This window comes from Lepisosteus platostomus, chromosome 1, assembly GCF_059453375.1.
Source record: "Lepisosteus platostomus isolate fLepPlt1 chromosome 1, fLepPlt1.hap1, whole genome shotgun sequence".
Lineage (NCBI taxonomy): Eukaryota > Metazoa > Chordata > Actinopteri > Semionotiformes > Lepisosteidae > Lepisosteus > Lepisosteus platostomus.
In genome coordinates, this window is record NC_142611.1 from 57,928,655 (window position 1) to 57,946,998 (window position 18,344).

Consider the following 18,344-nt stretch of genomic DNA (forward strand, 5'->3'; position numbering starts at 1 on the left):
ACAGAGACGGACGGTTACAGTCACAAACCCTCGTCTTTGGCCCTGCTTCCAACTACCCAGCAGCAGGCTTTCTTGCATTTGTCAGACATTCGAAAGCAGAAAAAAAACTAATCTTTAACAGGTATGTTCAAATCTCCCACATCTCTCCCTCCCAGACCCTTGGCCTCATTCCACCTTGATATCTGAGCATCAGAAACTACACTACATTTTCTGCTACATATCTTTGATCAAGCTCTCTAACATCTGCAGGGAACAACAGGCTGTTACTCAGTTCTTTATTTGGTGTGAATTCAGGTGCTTGCTCTAGTTTACCAATTGTAAACAGATGACAAAGCCTAGAAAATGCTTTATGACAACAACTGTACATGGAACAAATCTATTCCCTATTATCAATCTGCAACTCTGTATAGATTTGTTTTTAAAAAAGCACAATGTTTGTCAGTTTAGTATGCAGGGTAGGATGTCTCTCACAGCAAGATCTGTTACATAAAGATCTGCATTACAAATAAATAAGGAGCCCTGAAATGATTTAAATATCACAAATAAAAAAATATATTATTATAAACATGATTCCACCCTTTAAACTGCTTTATGATTGTTCAGCACTGACCCTTAATACAACAAGCTGATTCTAAAGTTGTGCAAAAATATTTCCTGAATAGATGAGGAGAGCAGAGCAGACATCCGCATTAAACCTTTAATGTCAACTGCGTTTGATTTGTTCAATCTGTGCTACAAAGTCAATTATGAAGATAAGACTGAGATACTGATGACAAATCATGGCTTGCTGTGTGCACTCAGGACCACTCATCTCTTCGGCAGGCAAGAAATAATTCCACAGACATGGGCGCCAAAGATCAGGAGCACCTATCAGAATTGGCACTTTGGCAAAGGCACAGCAATATTAAAAAGTATATTGTTGCTTAATGCCAGATGTACAGTACCTAGCTAAATGGATAATTGTCCATCTGTGATTTTATACAGTGAAATACACCCAAAAATGTGTTAAAATACTTTTTAAAATAGCAAAAATGCTAAATTCCCGTTCAAGAGGTTGTTGCACTTGTTACCAAGTATTACTTGAATGCAAAGAAGCTGCCTATTAGGGCAAAATAGTTGTACCTTAATACTGTTAACCTTAGATGCTATTATCACAGTTTTTCACATGAACACAAGATACAATGTTCTTATGAACACTGGGATCAAGGTCACGGTGACTTACTGTTCCATTTGTTTTGGACAGTTTGCTTAAGCTAATGTAATGTAGATCTTCAGAATCACTCAACCAAATTTGATTAAATTCTGAGTTGACATTTATTACAACATGTAATTCCAAACGCTGTGAAAATAGGTCAGAGTGTCCTACCTTTTCATGCTCCTAACCTGATTATCTGAGCTTTAGAGGCCAATAGCTTTGGAACCACTGACCCATATCTGATGAAGTGCTATTCTATATTCTGTAAATTTAAATTATGAATAGCCTGCAGCTTGGCACTGACCTGGGAAGAGACACGGAAGGTTCATGCCTTCACTTCGAGTATTTAAAAACTGTGATGCTACCAAAACACACTATTTACAGGTAGTGGACAAAAAATGGAAACATTAGGTGAATAAGAGACATTAAGTATACTGAAAGCAAAGGGTGCCACACAGGGGAGGGTCATGTGCTAATTAAGCAAATAACATCCCAGCATGCAATACGGTCATGTGTAAAAATACTGGACCTGCCTGGCTACAAGAGGAGATCTCAGTGATTGTGAGGGTGGGAGGTGATTACAGGGGTGTGTTTGACAGGAGCTTCAGCAACCAAGGGAGCTCAACCTGCTGTTGTTGCATGTTGATGATGCATTAATCATCTAAGGTGTTGCAAGCATGGAACTCCAAGGGAAAGACACAGGTATCTATACTGTATAGATACCTAAGTTTGAAGTGCAAAGTGAAACAGGCCAATTGACCTAACCGCACTAACTGCTCGCCACACCTGGCCACGCATGTTTGGAAGTTGAGACTTGCAAATAAAACAGGCAATGGACAATCAAGCAGTGGAGTAATGCAATATGGTTAAATGAATCATGCTTCAACATGATCTCAACAAGTGGATGTGTATGGCACCTACCTAAAGACTTCTACAGCCCTTAGTGCTAGTTCAGCAATGATGGGTTCCAGTGGTTCTGTAATGTTATGGGGTGAATTTTCCTGGCAAGGTTTAGGTGCTCTCATTCCTTTAGAAGGCAAGATCAATGCTAATCCCATGAGTATATATGATCACGGTTTGATAAGCCTGACATTGATGTGATCCACATGCCATGACCTCCTCAGTCACATACTCTGGACCCAATCAAGGATTAATGGGATATTCTGACATGACTATGCTTGGTGTCCAAGCGCACTATTAAGTGACTTTACATTGGTGTTTCCATTTTTTGTGCATTACCTGTGCTGTATATCTCTTTATTAAGAAAAAACAGTTTTTGTGCCCCTCTCTTTATATATTTTTAAGATGTATTATTTGTGTAAAGTTCAAAACATCTTACATTATCAAAAACAAAGTATCACAATCATCTTTATGGTTGTATGACTTTAGGGTTACTAGAAAGATGTGCCCCAGTACAGAGATCCACAGCAGTCACAATATTAATCTTGGTTATAACTTCAGATTTTGGACTGTTTAGATTTGTTGCAGCACGTGGGGAAGAACTATCTGCTTAGGCAGGTGGGGTGGGATGCTAATGGGTAACGATAGAAAGAATGACAAGAAGCACAGTATTAGCGTAAATCTCGGGTGTATTTGCCAGCAAATATAAATGAGCAATAGACAATCCACTTGAGGAAAATATAATCCTACTTGGTACAGACATTCCTACCCTAATAATGTCTTATGGTTTCTATTAAACAGTCCATAATTACAATGAATTATGATGGTTAAGAGGGATTGCTGAGAAAAGTGTTTTGCTTGATTACACTTTTAAAACTCAAGTTACAAAGAATTAAGAAGGCATGCATTTGTTTATCAATGTAACTCGATCTTGTAACTAAATGAACTAAAACAATTTAAATTGTGTTATGGGCAATCCATCTACACGAAAAGAAGAACCCAAACATGTACATTTTACGAACATTTGAAATGTATGGGCTATACATTGGAATAAAAGGCAAACTACATCCAAGATCATTAATGATTAAAATGTGTCCACGATAAGGGAATTACATTGTGGACAATCATGGCAATACAATAAAACTGCATTTCCAGCTTAGTGTATAACCAAAACAATCACTACTCTTGCATCTGGAAATGTACTGTAGAAAATAAAATTGCATTCAGTTAATATCTGCAAAGGTGTTCTTGTGCAATTGGAGTGAGTCAGAAACCTGAAGGGCCTGTGCTGACTGTGAAGATGATGTGTAATCCCTCCTCTTCACAGGGAATTACAGCCTAATCCTGAGTGCTTCCTATCTAATCACACACATTAGCAACACTTAATCAGTAGGTGGTGTGTTATGGGTCTGCTTGACACGTCTCACAATTTTTTTTTTACTACAGCATTTTTAACAACAAAAATTCACATTATTTTGCATTTCTAGCATGTTTAAAAAAGCGAACACTTTTGGTCTCATTGTGTCTTTAGACTGAGCAAATTTTGTGTCCTTTTTTTTCCAATAAATATTGAGAACTGTCTGATAGGTCAGTCACACATGATCCACCAAAGCAATTAACGTATTATAAATTAAGTGAGGTGATCTGTTCACAGACAATCCTTACAGTAAGATCCTAAGAGAGTGAACTGAGTTAAAGAACATAATGCTGAACATGTTTTTAAAGAACTGCAGAAAAATCTTCCTCAGTGTAACAAGTTTTCAGTGCCATTTGGAGATCAGACAAAGCTTGCACACACAATTCCCAGTCCTGCCGAAGCTCCAGTCACAGCAATATATATTCTGCTCAATCTCCTGGAAGATCCTGTCTGCTCTAGTTAATTTAGCCTGGCAGTTCTTAGGCCACATCAGAGATCCTCTGGGTTCTCCCAGCCACAGTAGCATGGCCTGGTTTCTGCACAAGCTGGGTGGAAATTTCGACTGGATCAGCCACTAATCACTTCAAAAAATTTTCTTTCCACAGCCTTATGTACACAAATAAAACAGTTTTTTTTTTCGATCAGAAGATGCATGTATATTCATATTTTCTTTCAAGATTCCTATAGAAGACTTTACTGTACACCTTAAAAAGGTTGCTAAAATTGTTCTTTATTCTTTTAATGTGTAAATACTGATGTAAAACTGTCATTTTTTTGTAATTTATCACCTTTACTTTCTACATTTTTGTGTGTAAATCTGGAAGCTTTCTAGAACAAGTGTTTAGCTGAAGCAATGGGAAACCATTGTTTGGGCTGAGACAAATATTAGGAGAGCTCTTATTAAGCCCAATTTCTGTGGCAGCCATAGAGGTAAAACAGGAAGTAATCACCGTCTGTGAAAACATGAATCGGTTTCCCCATCAGAGCCTTGTAACGACCCTAATCTAGTGTGAGACATTCCAAACCAACAGCTTCGCGCAGGCCAGCAGCCTCTGGGGCAGTTCCACTCCTGCAGCTGCCAGGCTGCCACAACATAATCCCAGCTGCCAGCCTGACAGAAACCAGCCCATCACAGCAGACAGGACCAACAGAAACAAACGTCACTCACTAACATACTCTGGAGGACCGGCCCTGCCTTATTTCACACCACTTCTTTCGTTTTCGTTTCTTCCTCTCTGCCAATGCACCTACTTGGATACAACTCAAGACTATTAGTTTTGTATATTTATGTAATTAACACTAACAAATCGTCCAGCATGACAAGATCTTAATATGCGACTGATTTAAATCAACGCAAGTGTTGGTACCACAGACCATGTACTGTACATGGACTATATGACTATATTTTTTACACTTTCTGTTGCTGATTATACAAGAAGCACTGAACTGCATACATGAGAGCAATTTCTGGGGAAAAAAAAGATTAAGCATTTTAAAGCATTTCTAATTACAAAAGTTTTGCCAAGTACTGCAATTCAAAGCAATTGGAAGAAAACAGTCCTCATTGGCACCTTGCTTTCAAAATTTTGCCTTCTTTCTTCTACGATTAAAAGTATCAAAAAAGGACTTATGAAAAATCAAAAAGGGGGAAAATATTATTGATGATAATAATAATACTTGCAAATGCACACTGCTTCCCAAAGGAAGCTATGTACATCTAGAAACTGACTCTTTGCACCCAGCACTGAAGTGCAGCACGACCTAGGAGGCATGCTGCACTAGACCACTGCATAACAAGACAGCTGGAGAAGCTGTTCAACAATTGAATAAAGAGGGAAGGATCTACCTAATTCCCTTTCATGATTTCAGAATTACTTATGAAACCATATAGAATGTGTAAGATCTGACATTTGTTTCACCACCTTTCTCATATGATATAAAGCGTGTCCCACATGAGCCCTACTCTTCGATCTATATTACTCATATTGTTCAAGTACTAGGCACCACTCATGTCTACCACTACATCCATATCACCATCTTACACTCTAATGACCCCACTTTATCATCTGTAATGATCTAATTTGCTGCTCTGTTAAAATAAAAATCAGCAGACTTTCCACAAGCTATGTCTCCTTCTGAACTCTGCTAAAGTAAGAATGCAAATCAATAAAAAAATTCAAACATCTTCAACCCATTAATAATTACAAAATGTTTACTTTTTACAAAACAAAATTGTAACAGGTCAGAGAACATAAATACCTATGCTTCTAGTTTTTAAGCTTTAACTTTCAAAACTTGTTTAAACTTAAGTTAAAGTCTAGACTTGGTTTCCTTTCTTGCAAGAAATCTTTTTATACATTCCTCAAGACATAAACTACTTCGATACTGTTATTACTCCCCATTTTGGACGATGGTGATGTGGCTTACAGAGCTGCCTCTTAGCATGATGTCTTACATGGTTCTGCCTAAAACTGATCACTGGTGCCCCCTCACACTTATCATTGCAACCTTTTTTCTTTGATTGGCCCTCTCTGCATAGTGGATGAATGTGTCACTGGTTTAATCCACAGACCTTTAGATGGGAAACCACCTTCCCATTGTAATAATTTATTGCAGTTCTCTGTACCTATCCTACAATTTAAGAAGTAGCACCTTTATCAAACTGAACTTATCAACAGCATCTGGCAACTCTGAGGAAAGTCAATTCAATCTGCTGCAGGCTGGGCTGAAACTATTTACCTTTGTATATGAGGGCGTTATCAGTTGTATGACTAAATCACTTCTTCAAGACAATTCCACTTCTTAACACAGCCCTGTCCCATTATTAGACAGTATGCCCTTTTAGGTTATTTTTTGGATTGTCCTTTATTGCCTTTGCCTGTTTTGACTTCTGTGGAGCATTGGTGGCACCATCTTGGACTGGTTGTCTTTGGAAAAAAGCATCTATTTCAACTGGCATTTTTGGTTAAACAGAATTATTACTTTTATAACAGGAAGTTTTAATGGGCAGGCAGTCAGTCCTCATGTCTCATTCAAAGGAACTGGGTTATTATAACAACAATAATAATAAATTCATAATTGCTGTTTTTTTTTTCTTTTGCTTTCCATACCTAGATGTGGAGGATTCAAATTATAGATTCAATTTTGTTCTGAAAAGATGTTTCCATAATGACTAGGCTAAGAAATGACATAAACCACAGTAATGAATCTGCATGCAAGGCTAAGGACTGCCTCTCTTTATGAATAACCTGAATGAATTCATAAATCTCAAACTGCCTCTCTTCTCTAGGTGCTACAGTCACTGAGCATGAAGGACAGGGGGAACAAAACAAAATGTGTCTAGACACACCAACTGCTCCTTCACATAAAGACTGAAAAGCATCCAGACTCAGACCTTACAAATTTTAGCAGGAAGTAAAGCCTTTGCCTGTAAAATTGTATTAAAATTTCTTGTACATCGTTACATGACTTCAATAGGAGTGTGAATGAAGAAAATAACAGGTTTTGAATGTAACAAGCATAACATGAACTGATTGACACACCGCTATTCACAAATGTTAAAAGTGAAAAATCCAAGAAGAGAAATAAAATGAACCTGCTGTTCTCTACTGCCAACTGTGGTATCCTGATGATCTGTGCTGGGAAAACATAAAAGCATCTCAGAGGTCTTCAGTAATCAGTGATATACTGAGGTTGTGTATACATTCTGCAGAGGGCCTGTCTGAATGCCTAAAATACTTAGCACCTCTGATTTACAGATCAGTGACACTGTTTTAGTGAGAAGTCATGCACGTTCTATTGCAGACCAAATCAGCATGGTGTACGCTTTTGTGTGAGATTCATGACTGTCAAATCAGAGCTACTGGTTGCCAATTTCTTTTTCCAGTATTGCATTCTTCAATGGTTTTATTTAACAGAGTCAACCTAGCTTCCATTTCAACAAGAGCACTTCATGAGGCAAATATGTCTGAAAAATGAATGAAAGTTGATAGTAATTCTGCAGAAACCACTTCATATGATCAAAAGGCCAAACCCCCAGACCTTTCATTCCAACAATGGGGTAATCAGCTGGCAGGTTGGATAATATGATGTCATTAGGTCTTGCACCTGCATTATTTTAGTTGCCATACAATCCTTGTAACATGAAGCCTCATTTCCAAAGTAATGCATTCACAAGAGACAAATGGGATAACATTTAATGGGCAGGAATGTTATTGCCTGTATTTAATATTTCTCCACTTTTCGGGACTTGACTTCTGAAATCTCCTTTTCAGAAAGGCAACAAAGTACAGTACATTGAATCTGTATAATTTGCAGATGAAAAATGGTTTTGTGATATTTTTAGTTCAGTAGACAACTTTTAATTTGCCAACATATGGCATTACTAGGTTAAACAGTTATTAGATAAATGTTATTGGTTCAATATGAGTTAGTTACAGAACAGAAGGAGTAAAACAATAGGCTATCCAGCCTCTGTAAGAAATCTCTTGTCTGTAATGGAAGACATTGAATTTAATTTAGCTGTGTACGGAGTCAGCTTACAAGCAGTCCCAGGAATCTCTACATAGTAATTCGTTTCTAGAAGTAAAGATTGAACTGAAAAAAATAATCACTTCTATCATAAATTACCCAAAGGAAAGGGGGAAAGTGCAATCGTATTATATAGGAAAGGTTAAATGTGGCATATATAATGCCCCCTGAGACAACAGCCAGAAGAAAATACAAATGGTTCAACTTTAGCTTGTGGCATTAAAAAAGCACATTAAAACTAAAACCCAAATTCATGAGGCAACCTCTTGGATATCGAGCTATCCATGGCACTGATTTAGTAATTCCAGTAAATAATATAAAATTGATTTTGTCTTAATCAAATTAATTCAATGACATGCAGTGTTTTATAATCACATTTTATATAAGACTACAGAGTTAAAATGCATTCTTTTGCTACTGCAGAACTCCCTGCTTCAAAAGACACCAGAGTCTCATAGTTGTTTCTGTTGTTTCTCACCTCTCTCAGCATTGGGTCAGTGATGGAGCTCAAGTTGACTGCACCTTCATACGTCAGATAGTAGAAGACATTAAGGGCACGTACAGCCTCTGGCCCTTGTTGCTTGTACCCGAATATCAGGTCTATCCACTGGTGAAGCTGACAGGAAACAAACTCACTCTCAAGGGCCTGCAAAGAAAATGAAGTAGAATGTTATTCTTAGTTCAACAGACAATCATTTCATAGATTCGCCAAGATCTTGAAACTTTAATTCTTTACATGAATTAAGATAATTCATAGACACATTAAAAAGAACCACACCTTTCAAAACATCTTATAATCGGAAAGGTTTCCATAAAGAATTTTCTTTGTATTAGCACACAAGAAAAAAAAAAGGTGGTGTCTCACTTGATGTTATACCCATAGGTTCCCAATATTTGCTTCACCTCAAATGACGTTGGTACAGGTATCTTCATTAATTCAGTTGATTGTATTAAAAATAAGTTTAAAACAAATCAGAGACATTGGTGTTACTTTTTATTCTTAATGCTCATGTTAGCAATGTAACAAGGATATTTTTCCAGTATGCAACAATGCTCATTTGAGACTCTGCTATATCTGGTTTATGCTGAAATAATAATTCCTTCTTTTATATCATCATGTTTAGACATCTATTTCATCATGTTTAGACATCTGTAATGCTTTATTTACTGGGATATCTACTAAGGATATAAATAAGCTCAGAATGTTCAAAATCCTGCAGCTTACTACTCTCCAGTCCTACAGTATGTAAGCTATACTGACCTGCCGTGAAATTTAGAGTGAATTCTAGTGAAGGTTTTTTTTTTACATTACTGACGTGCAGGCTCTACACACTAGGTGATAGAGCCTTCTCTTATGCAGTACCATGGCTTTGGAACTCAAAACTCAAATCCATTAGAGATTCTGCACCTGTCGACATTTTTAAAACACGTTTAATGACCAATTTTTTCATGATAGGTTTGAACAATTTAGTTACACATTTCAGATTTACTGAGTACATTTACAGTGATCTTTTTTCTGTTTCTCTATACTTCTGTTATACGTATTATATGTCTACTATCATGCAGCTCTTCGAATTGACTGGAAAGTGCTTATAAATAAAAGGTTTAATGTACTTTAAACCTCAAATCATGTTTAAAAATATACTCATTTTCAGAATTTAGAACTCATTTCATCCTGCTGATAGGAAATTCTAGTTTTTGTCAAACTGTAAAACTGGATAATATTTTTTTTCTTTACCACAGAGAGGAATGACTTGATGGCAAATAAACTATAACAGCAATGAACCATACTTTTTTCAGCAATTATATTGTATGCTAAGGGTCCTTGTGTTTGTTGAAAGACTTGTTCTAAGAATCACACGTTTCAACTGGGCTAGGTAATTCTGCAACATAATGACAAAACATGCTTTTCTCTTCATTAACTGGCAAAGGGGAAAACATTTATGGGTGCACATAAAAACAGCAATTGTCTTAATTTGCATGGGGCTGCCTCCACAAAAGCCTTAAATGTGTTCAAATTAGAACAAGCAGCTTGATTGTCACTGCAGGCTCATGTCACATTAATGCATGACAAACATTAAACCATACACTTAAATGGCAATTTATATCATTTAAATGTTTACTGCTGCAGCAGCTCATCAGTCATTTAAATGTGACTTTCTGACAGCTAATTTCAGTTAATTCTCTCGATTCACTTAATTAGAACTTTCAATCAAGAAAAGCAAAGATCCGGTAAATGTCTGGTGTCAAAGATGACATTTTCTTGCTGACAGGATGCTGATGGTAAATCGCAAAGGCCTTTTATGAGCTTACAAGAGGCAACCTAATCTCAATAAAACAACTGACCACAAGGAGAAGACCAAGGTGGACATGTATGATTTAGATGAACTCATGTACTAAACTCAGTGTGGTTAAAAACTAATTCTAACAATTCTAAAACAAATGATAATTTAAACCAAGGATGATCTCAAAGCTGCCCGTTACAAAAAACACAACTGTTATTTAAAGACAAAGTTTTGGAAGTTTTCTTGGTAAGTAGTATTCGCATTGGGCTAGAGAAAGTTAATAATATGAAAGCAAAAACATGCCACATTCTGGTGCTTTGTAAAACTGAACGAAATATTTTTGTTCTTTTGCTTTAAGGTTTGAGACTAGATCCATAGTATATTGTTTCTGAAAAAGTCCAAAACTCAAATTTGTAATTTGTTTTTAATGTAACTACCAAATAATCCTCCTCCCCCAAAGACTAGTTTAAACATTTTGAGTATACAGTGTGATGAAAGCTGACCACATCCTTAAAAGTACTTTAAACCACTTTAATAGGGACACACAATCAACAGTAATGAATACAATAATAAACATTACTAATACTTAATTTGTATCTATACATACTGTATTCATATATATATGATAGCAAACAAGATGCATTGATTAAAATGATACCAAAATGTTTAAGCAATAAAGAGAATTTGCAGAAAAAAGGTTACAGGAAATAATCTAAGCCGACTCAAACTGAAAATCCTGATCAGGTAGGCCGCTATCTCTGTTTGTGTGTGCCAAGAGCATTCCATGTCTCAGAATTCGTTAACGTTTAGCAAATTCAAAATGGCCTGGACATTCCCCATAACAGTGAAAGAAATGAAGGCTAACTGATTCAAAAAGTAACATTCAGTTTGTCAGATATTTCGGGCCCAATGGATTGAGATCACATGTCAATCAAATCCATGAAACAAAGACCCAAAGTGATGTTCTGTTTCTCTTCAAAGGGCCACCTTTTATGTTAATCTCAAGTTATGGAAGGACTTCAATGTCTGTAAAGCGTGCAGGAAAGACAACATGACATGAATCAATGTATGATTATATCTAGCTCTGTGCATCTGGTCTCTGAGGACTGACCTTATCAGCTATTCAAAAGGAGAAAGCAATTTATTTTGGGTTCCAATGGGGGAATTAACTCTATGCCGTAATTTCAAGGCAGCTACCGAGTTCAACAAAAAAAAAACAACAATGAACAGGGAGCCAATATTTTTTTTTCTGCAGAAGCTATGAGATTTTTTTAAATTACCCCATGTTGTGACAAATCAACCTCTAATGAACCATTATTAAAGAAAAATGTAAATCTTTGAGAAGACTTTGAAATGGTTGAATGTGTGTGTGTCCTTTTCAGATCAGACACGGAATGCAGATTAATAACCAGAAAAGCAAGCGAGTAGTTGTTTAATAAATTAACATTCTAAATTAAGGGAATACAGTAGAATAAGCGTATGCCCTCTATTTGTAAAAAAAACTAAAGACATTTACAAATAAAATACTGACACACACATTATAGTCAAAATAGTAAGTGTACTTTCATTCATTTTAAACTAAGGACTGTGAACATGTGTGAAATACTATAAATAAAATTGGTAAATTATTTTTTTCAGATACTGTACAGTATATAATATTGTGAACAGGGCTTTCTCATTCTTTAACAGAAATCATTTATCAGTCTCAGAAAAGAAATATCCAGATGTTTATTACATTACAGGGATTTCCTACCAAGCAAAAACAGAGAAAATGGCTTGCACACAAAATAAGGAAACATTAAAAGTAGAAAATAAGGTTTATTTATATGCCAATTAGCAGACTTTGTGTTTTATTTTTTTTCCACAGGGGATCATTACAATAATTCATGATGCCGTATGTACAGCTTATGTTAATGCTTTGTAAGGGTAATATTTCTTCAATCAGAGCTTATTTTATTGTTTTTGTCATTATTCCTTTTTCAAAGTATTAGATCTTATTTTCCTGCTAGTAATGAGCTTAACTCTTACAGAAGAAAGAATGTGTGCCCAGGTTTGCAACTGGAGCTTTGCAACTCCAGTTAGTTTCTTTTCCAGTCTCTCTGTGCTTGTATATACAGTTCTTCGGATATTAGGCAAGCTCTCTTTCTTAATTACTGATATACAGTACGACCACTGTTATTCAATGTAAAGATGTCTGGGTTTTAGTGCCTAATTAGAAAAAAAAGTTTTATTTTTAGACATTAGAAAGAGGATTTAATTTTCTCTCTGCCATTTTTTTTTACCTTCTTAAATTTCTTTCATTGTGATCTTCGTTCCAATCAAAACATGCTTTAAATTAAATGAATGTGACGGAATGCCTGGATCATGTTTCTCTTCTAAGATGTACGGAATAAGAAGGGAAAGGGTTCCCCCCGTTAAACAGAGCTAGAGCAGCCACTTTGACGAAACCATTCACATTTGAAAAGACTGACAAATTGTTTGTGTGCCTGCGTTACAGACAGTTTCTGCAATAGTTGCCAGATTTCCTGTCTTGTAGTGCAATACCTTAACCCTCTAAGAGCTAGACTTTGACTCGGAGAAACTTGGCACTGCTGCTAACCTGATGGAATGTCTGGAAGTCATAATTATACGGCTTTTCTTCTTTCTTTAAACAGAGGGTTCTTTGCATGTGGAAACTTTTAAGTTACAATACTTAGACGCAGAAGGTATTAGGCCAGATATGGCTACTCCTCGCATGTGAAATGCAAAATAATAGAAATACATACTGTTTGTACATATATAATTATATACACAGTCCACTTCAGGTGTAAAGTGCATGTATTTCTAAGAAACGAAAGTAAATAAATGATCTAATTGGCATTGACACTACAAAAGGAAATTAAGCAGGTCTCCTTTTGTAGACAGCTGGAGTTACTGTCAATGATTTCTCATCTTTACAGTCACACAGCACAACTGAGTCACAGTAAATGTTGGATGGAACAAGGCAGACGGATGAAATACTAACTCAAAAAGCATATAAAGCTATTTAGAACATATACATACTGTATGCATGTTTAGAACATAAATTCAAACAGCATACATATAAAACCGCATTTTCATTTCTATAAAAAAACTTTTAAAGCAGTACTGTCCATTGAAGGCACATTAGGCATGTAAATGCAGCCCTCAAGAAATTGAAGAGAAAGGTAATTCATTTAGGAGGGACATGCAAGTATTTGCTCTAACAAGCACTCTAAATAACAGTAATTTACATGTGAGGTGAAACAAAACGCATATTATTGATTATCTGCATGAACTTTCTTTTCTTTGCAAGAATACCACAGTGACAATTTTGGACTAGAATTCTATAGAATACTTGTAAAAAATCAAAGTAAAGCCCCCGAGAGGTTAAGGAAGAGTATTCAGCCAACTATTTTGAATGCTTTATTTATTTTCTCATTATATCATATTACTGTATGTGATAAAATGCCCAGAAAGTGTGGAACTGGGACTGCTAACAAGAAAGGTATTTTCTTGAGAGAAGTTTGCAGTAAAATGACACTGTGTTCTATTAGATTTTCCTTCAAAACAGTTAGTAACCTTAAAATCCATAGCTTGAGAAAATAAGCTCTAAAAATCAGATTGTTTTAAAAACTTTCATTAAGGTGAATAAGTGAACCATCACTTTCATGACTACCACCTGGCAGAGGAGGAAAAATAAAATAAAGCTTTGTGCAATGAAATAAATTATTCTACAGCTCTGTATTTCTGTAATTCATAGGCTATGCAGGTTCTGAAGTTATTAGGTTTGGACATTTCTAATACTTGCTAAGTGGAATTCATTTACTATATACTCTTTCCTGCTATACCACACTGCTTTGCCTCAGGTATTGTAACACCTTTTTCAAATGTATTAAGGAAGCTTTATCTGAGCTATTAATTTAGTATTTTTTGTATAGATACCCTAAACCAGTGGATCAATAATTTTCTGTATCAAATCAACTGATAAGATCTGGACTTTATTAATTTCAGCCAAATACATGTAGTTTCTTAGCAGCATTAACCTCTAAACTAAATTATATAAAACTGCGTATTTATATTATAAAATAATACAGATTTCATTACAAATACTGAAATGCGGAGCAGGGGACAGAGTTCTGGACTTAGAACTGGAAAGCTGTGGGCTCAAAACTCAGCTGAGACACTGCTGTTGTACTTTAGAGCAAGCTACTTTGCTTATAATGCTTCTGTAAAAACAATCACTATACTGTATAATTTGGCGGAAATGTAAGTAGAATTTGGAGAAAAGCAAAGTTTGTCAGCAAAACTGCAAAAGAGGGTTCTGACTTTTTACTTCATATTCTGCAACATGGTGTGAAAATCTGTCCTAGTGATTTATAATTTGCAAACAAAGACAGTTTCTAAACACTGTGAAGGATACTGAAATTCTATAACAGAATATATTTCAAGGCAATTCAGAAAAGGCCTTGCATTGCCATTGAATTACCACAATATTTATATTTAACAGTGATATTTTCTGACAAAAATGTAAAAGTGTTGCCATTGTTTTTCTATGTTTCTACTCACACTTCACTGTAATGACTACTGAAAGTAAGCGCCCTCAATTTCCCACCTCTTCTTGCTATTTTATACTCCCCTTCATGTGTATTTCAGAAATTCATCTCTTCTCAGTTCCAAATCATTAGAAAAATGTTATTTTTGCTTTACTCGGGGGGTTCTCATAAACTGTATTTTAACATTTTTCTTTAAAAACGTTCTTCCTTCACATGTACACAAAGTAAATCTTGTTTTGTTCCAGAATATGGCTTCTACCGAATTGCTACAACAGTAATATTACTTCATAAAGCTCAGACAGTACTATATATCCAAACAAAGAAAGAGACAATACTTTTTTTTCCTTATCTTGTCTTCTTAAGAACACAGTTTTGAACACTCTGGGACATGTTCAAAGTAAACTGATTGCCTCCAGTAACGGAGATGCAATCAGTCCATCAGACAGCTCTGAAGATCACTGCTACCCTAGTCATATTTCAAAACCTTTATGTCTACTGTTCAGGCCTTTACCACGCATTTGCCTTTAATCTAGATTTTTCTTTCTCCTGACAAGTATCTGATTAAAGGGCCTATTAGCTTGCCTTACCGAAGGAACAGATTGTCAGTTTGTGGTAAGTGTGCTGCATTAACTCTGAGCAGGGCTCGAGTCTGTGAGTGAACTGTGGGATGATGTCAGAAATAAAAGCTAGGATAGATCATCAGAAGGCGCAATGCATTTGTTCAGATTTCTTTTAATTCTGTCAATTTAGTCAAAACACTAAATCACGGCTGAAGCAGAAACTGAAGACATTTATTTCTTGAAGGCAAAACCTGCATCCCGATTTAAGGGAATTAAAGAGAGTTAAAGCACAAGCAAAACAAAATGTTTCAAGTTTAAAAATTATGATTAACCTTTCCAAAAAGCAACATATATGTCAGAAACATGCTTATTTCCGATCTAAAAATCACATCTAATGCCAAATGATAATTTATTAGTCACAATACGCTGTGTGGCTAGCTTCACTTGCTGTAGATTGTCTTGTCAACTACTGTCACTGCTCCAAGACAGATAAATAATAATGGGCATGTCCTGTATTACCAGTCATGACAGCTTCACCATGTTGACCCTCAGAGAGAAACCAATTCTAAATAAGGGCCTGTCTCACATTGCTGAAGCTGTTCAAAATTGTTTGACATGCAGGTCCCTGGAATTCAATAGCGTTCACATCTGGCCAGGGGCATACTAGCCCACAAATTGAATGTTTCTCTTTGTAGAGTGTACTCCAAAATTATTAGACCAGTAAAAAAATGGTACATCTACAGGTTGCAGAACTTCTTTACTGTAGCAGAGGGCTGGGCTCCCCTACTACTTCCTTATTTACTGATCTGAAAGACAACTAGGTGTACCTGTCATCCCAAAGAGAAAGTACCCCACATTATGAGAGGAAGGTACTTCCCTACTGTTTCTGTCTACAGTGCAGGCATCATTAAACTGTTCCCTACATCACCTCCGCCTGTCACATGCCAGCCATGCCAATCTGTACAGAAGATCACTTCATCAGGAAAAAACATGTTGACATGCTACCCCACTTGCGGCTGAGCCCTGTGCCACCTTCTCCAATTCCACTGTTTAGTCAAGCTGATAGCAAAAGCTGCCAGAAAAGTTTTGCGGAAATCTTGCTGCTATGATGTCATGTATGGCCGACTACTTGGGAGTCTCCAACACTGTTTCATGAGGGATCTATATCAGTCAACTCACAACTGGCAGCCCACTGAAGTTAAGCAGGTGTGAGCCTGGTCAGTACCTGGATGGGAGACCTCCTGGGAAAAAAGTTGCTGCTGGGAGAGGTGTTAGTGGGGCCAGCAGGGGGGGCTCACCCTGTGGTCCATGTGGATCCTAATGCCCTAGTATAGCGACGGGGACACTATACTGTAAAAAGGCGCCGTCCTTCGGATGAGACGTAAAACAGAGGTCCTGACTCTCTGTGGTTATTAAAAATCCCAGGGAGTTTCTCTAAAAGAGTAGGGGTGTAACCCCAGCGTTCTGGCCAAATTTCCTTTTGGCGTTTACCAATCATGGCCTCTTAATAATCCCCATCTATGAATTGGCTTCATTACTCTGCTCTCCTCCCCACTGATAGCTGATGTGTGGTGAGTGCTGTGGTGCACTATGGCTACCGTCGCATCATCCAGATGGATGCTGCACATTGGCGGTGGTGGAGGGGTGTCCCCATAACCAGTAAAGTGCTTTGAGTGGACTGTCCAGAAAAGCAATATATAAGTGTAAGCAATTATTATTATATGGTACAACACATTGTTTTGGCTGGTAATGATTGCTTCTGTAATTATTTTGATCAGTACTAATAAGTAATGATAATATTAGTATTACTTATAAGTATAGACTTATATAATGTGGCATGCAACATACTTGTACATTCTGGTTGGAACACTGCATGTACTGTATATGTAATGCATCAGTTTTTATTTGGCTGGGATGAATTGACATTCATTTTGTAATGTTCATTTCTTTCTGGTAATGGTTCGTAAAAAATAAAGGATATTTTGTTCCATGTTTAAAACAAAAATGATAAAATGTCCTTTCTTCCTCAATGTTCTTCTATTTCCTTTGAGCTACTTTCTTCTTTTAACATAATTACAGTATGTTACATGTCTTTGCTTTGTAAGTTCAGCTGATGAAAGTAATAAAACAAGGCATTGGAAAAAGTAAAGAGTTAACTTACTGAGCTACTGTATGCTTCAACTACTGAAATACATTAATAACTTATTTGGGAACATTTTCATTCACCTATGATTATGCAACTTGCAAACCTAACCCAAGGTAACATAACAGCACCTTCTGCATGCATCCTCACACTGAAATGGACTAAAATAGTCTCAGATACAGCTTATACCTTACACTTGTTTTTAAGGAATGTATAAATGTATAGAGTGTACTGTAGGTCAAAACAAAAAATTAACCAAAATGAAAAACAAGTTATATACTGTCCCCGTAGCCATTTTAATTTGGCAAAGGCAAAATGCAAATATAATTTTAGACAGTAAAATGTCCTCAAAATGAACAACAATTAACCTTTATTTTCATAAAAGTGTTATCTGTCTATTTTTGTACAGTTATTGGTTGTCAAGAAAACATGAGTTACATGCTAGTCACTTGGTCACATACTGTATGCCTCAGCAGAAGGAAACTGCTAATGCCACAGCATGGAATGAATTCACTGGAGCCTGTTAAAACAGCACTGTTTCCAACCGAAAATCTACGAGTGCCCAGTCCTGATCCTCCAGGGTAATGTACAGTATGTGTAAATAAATTCTAGTTTTTGACATCTCTTAAAGAAGCAGCCAACAACAATTACAGGATGGCTGAGTCATCCTGAATTGGATCTCATGAAAGGCAAAAGTCTAATGGAACACTGACCATTAGGCTTCTAGAATCAGATATTCCACACGGCACTGAAGGATGGGC

The 18,344-nt window shown here is 36.4% G+C and overlaps 1 protein-coding gene across 1 annotated transcript in view; it reads right to left on the minus strand.

Moving 5' to 3' along the window:
- The window catches only part of lrba (LPS-responsive vesicle trafficking, beach and anchor containing), a 283,565-nt gene that overhangs the window by 30,759 nt on the left and 234,462 nt on the right, over nucleotides 1-18,344 (minus strand). Inside the window, exon 47 of the mRNA XM_088633176.1 lies at nucleotides 8,521-8,688. Coding sequence (XP_088489302.1) covers nucleotides 8,521-8,688 — 168 coding nt within the window. The remainder of the gene's footprint in view (nucleotides 1-8,520; nucleotides 8,689-18,344) is intronic.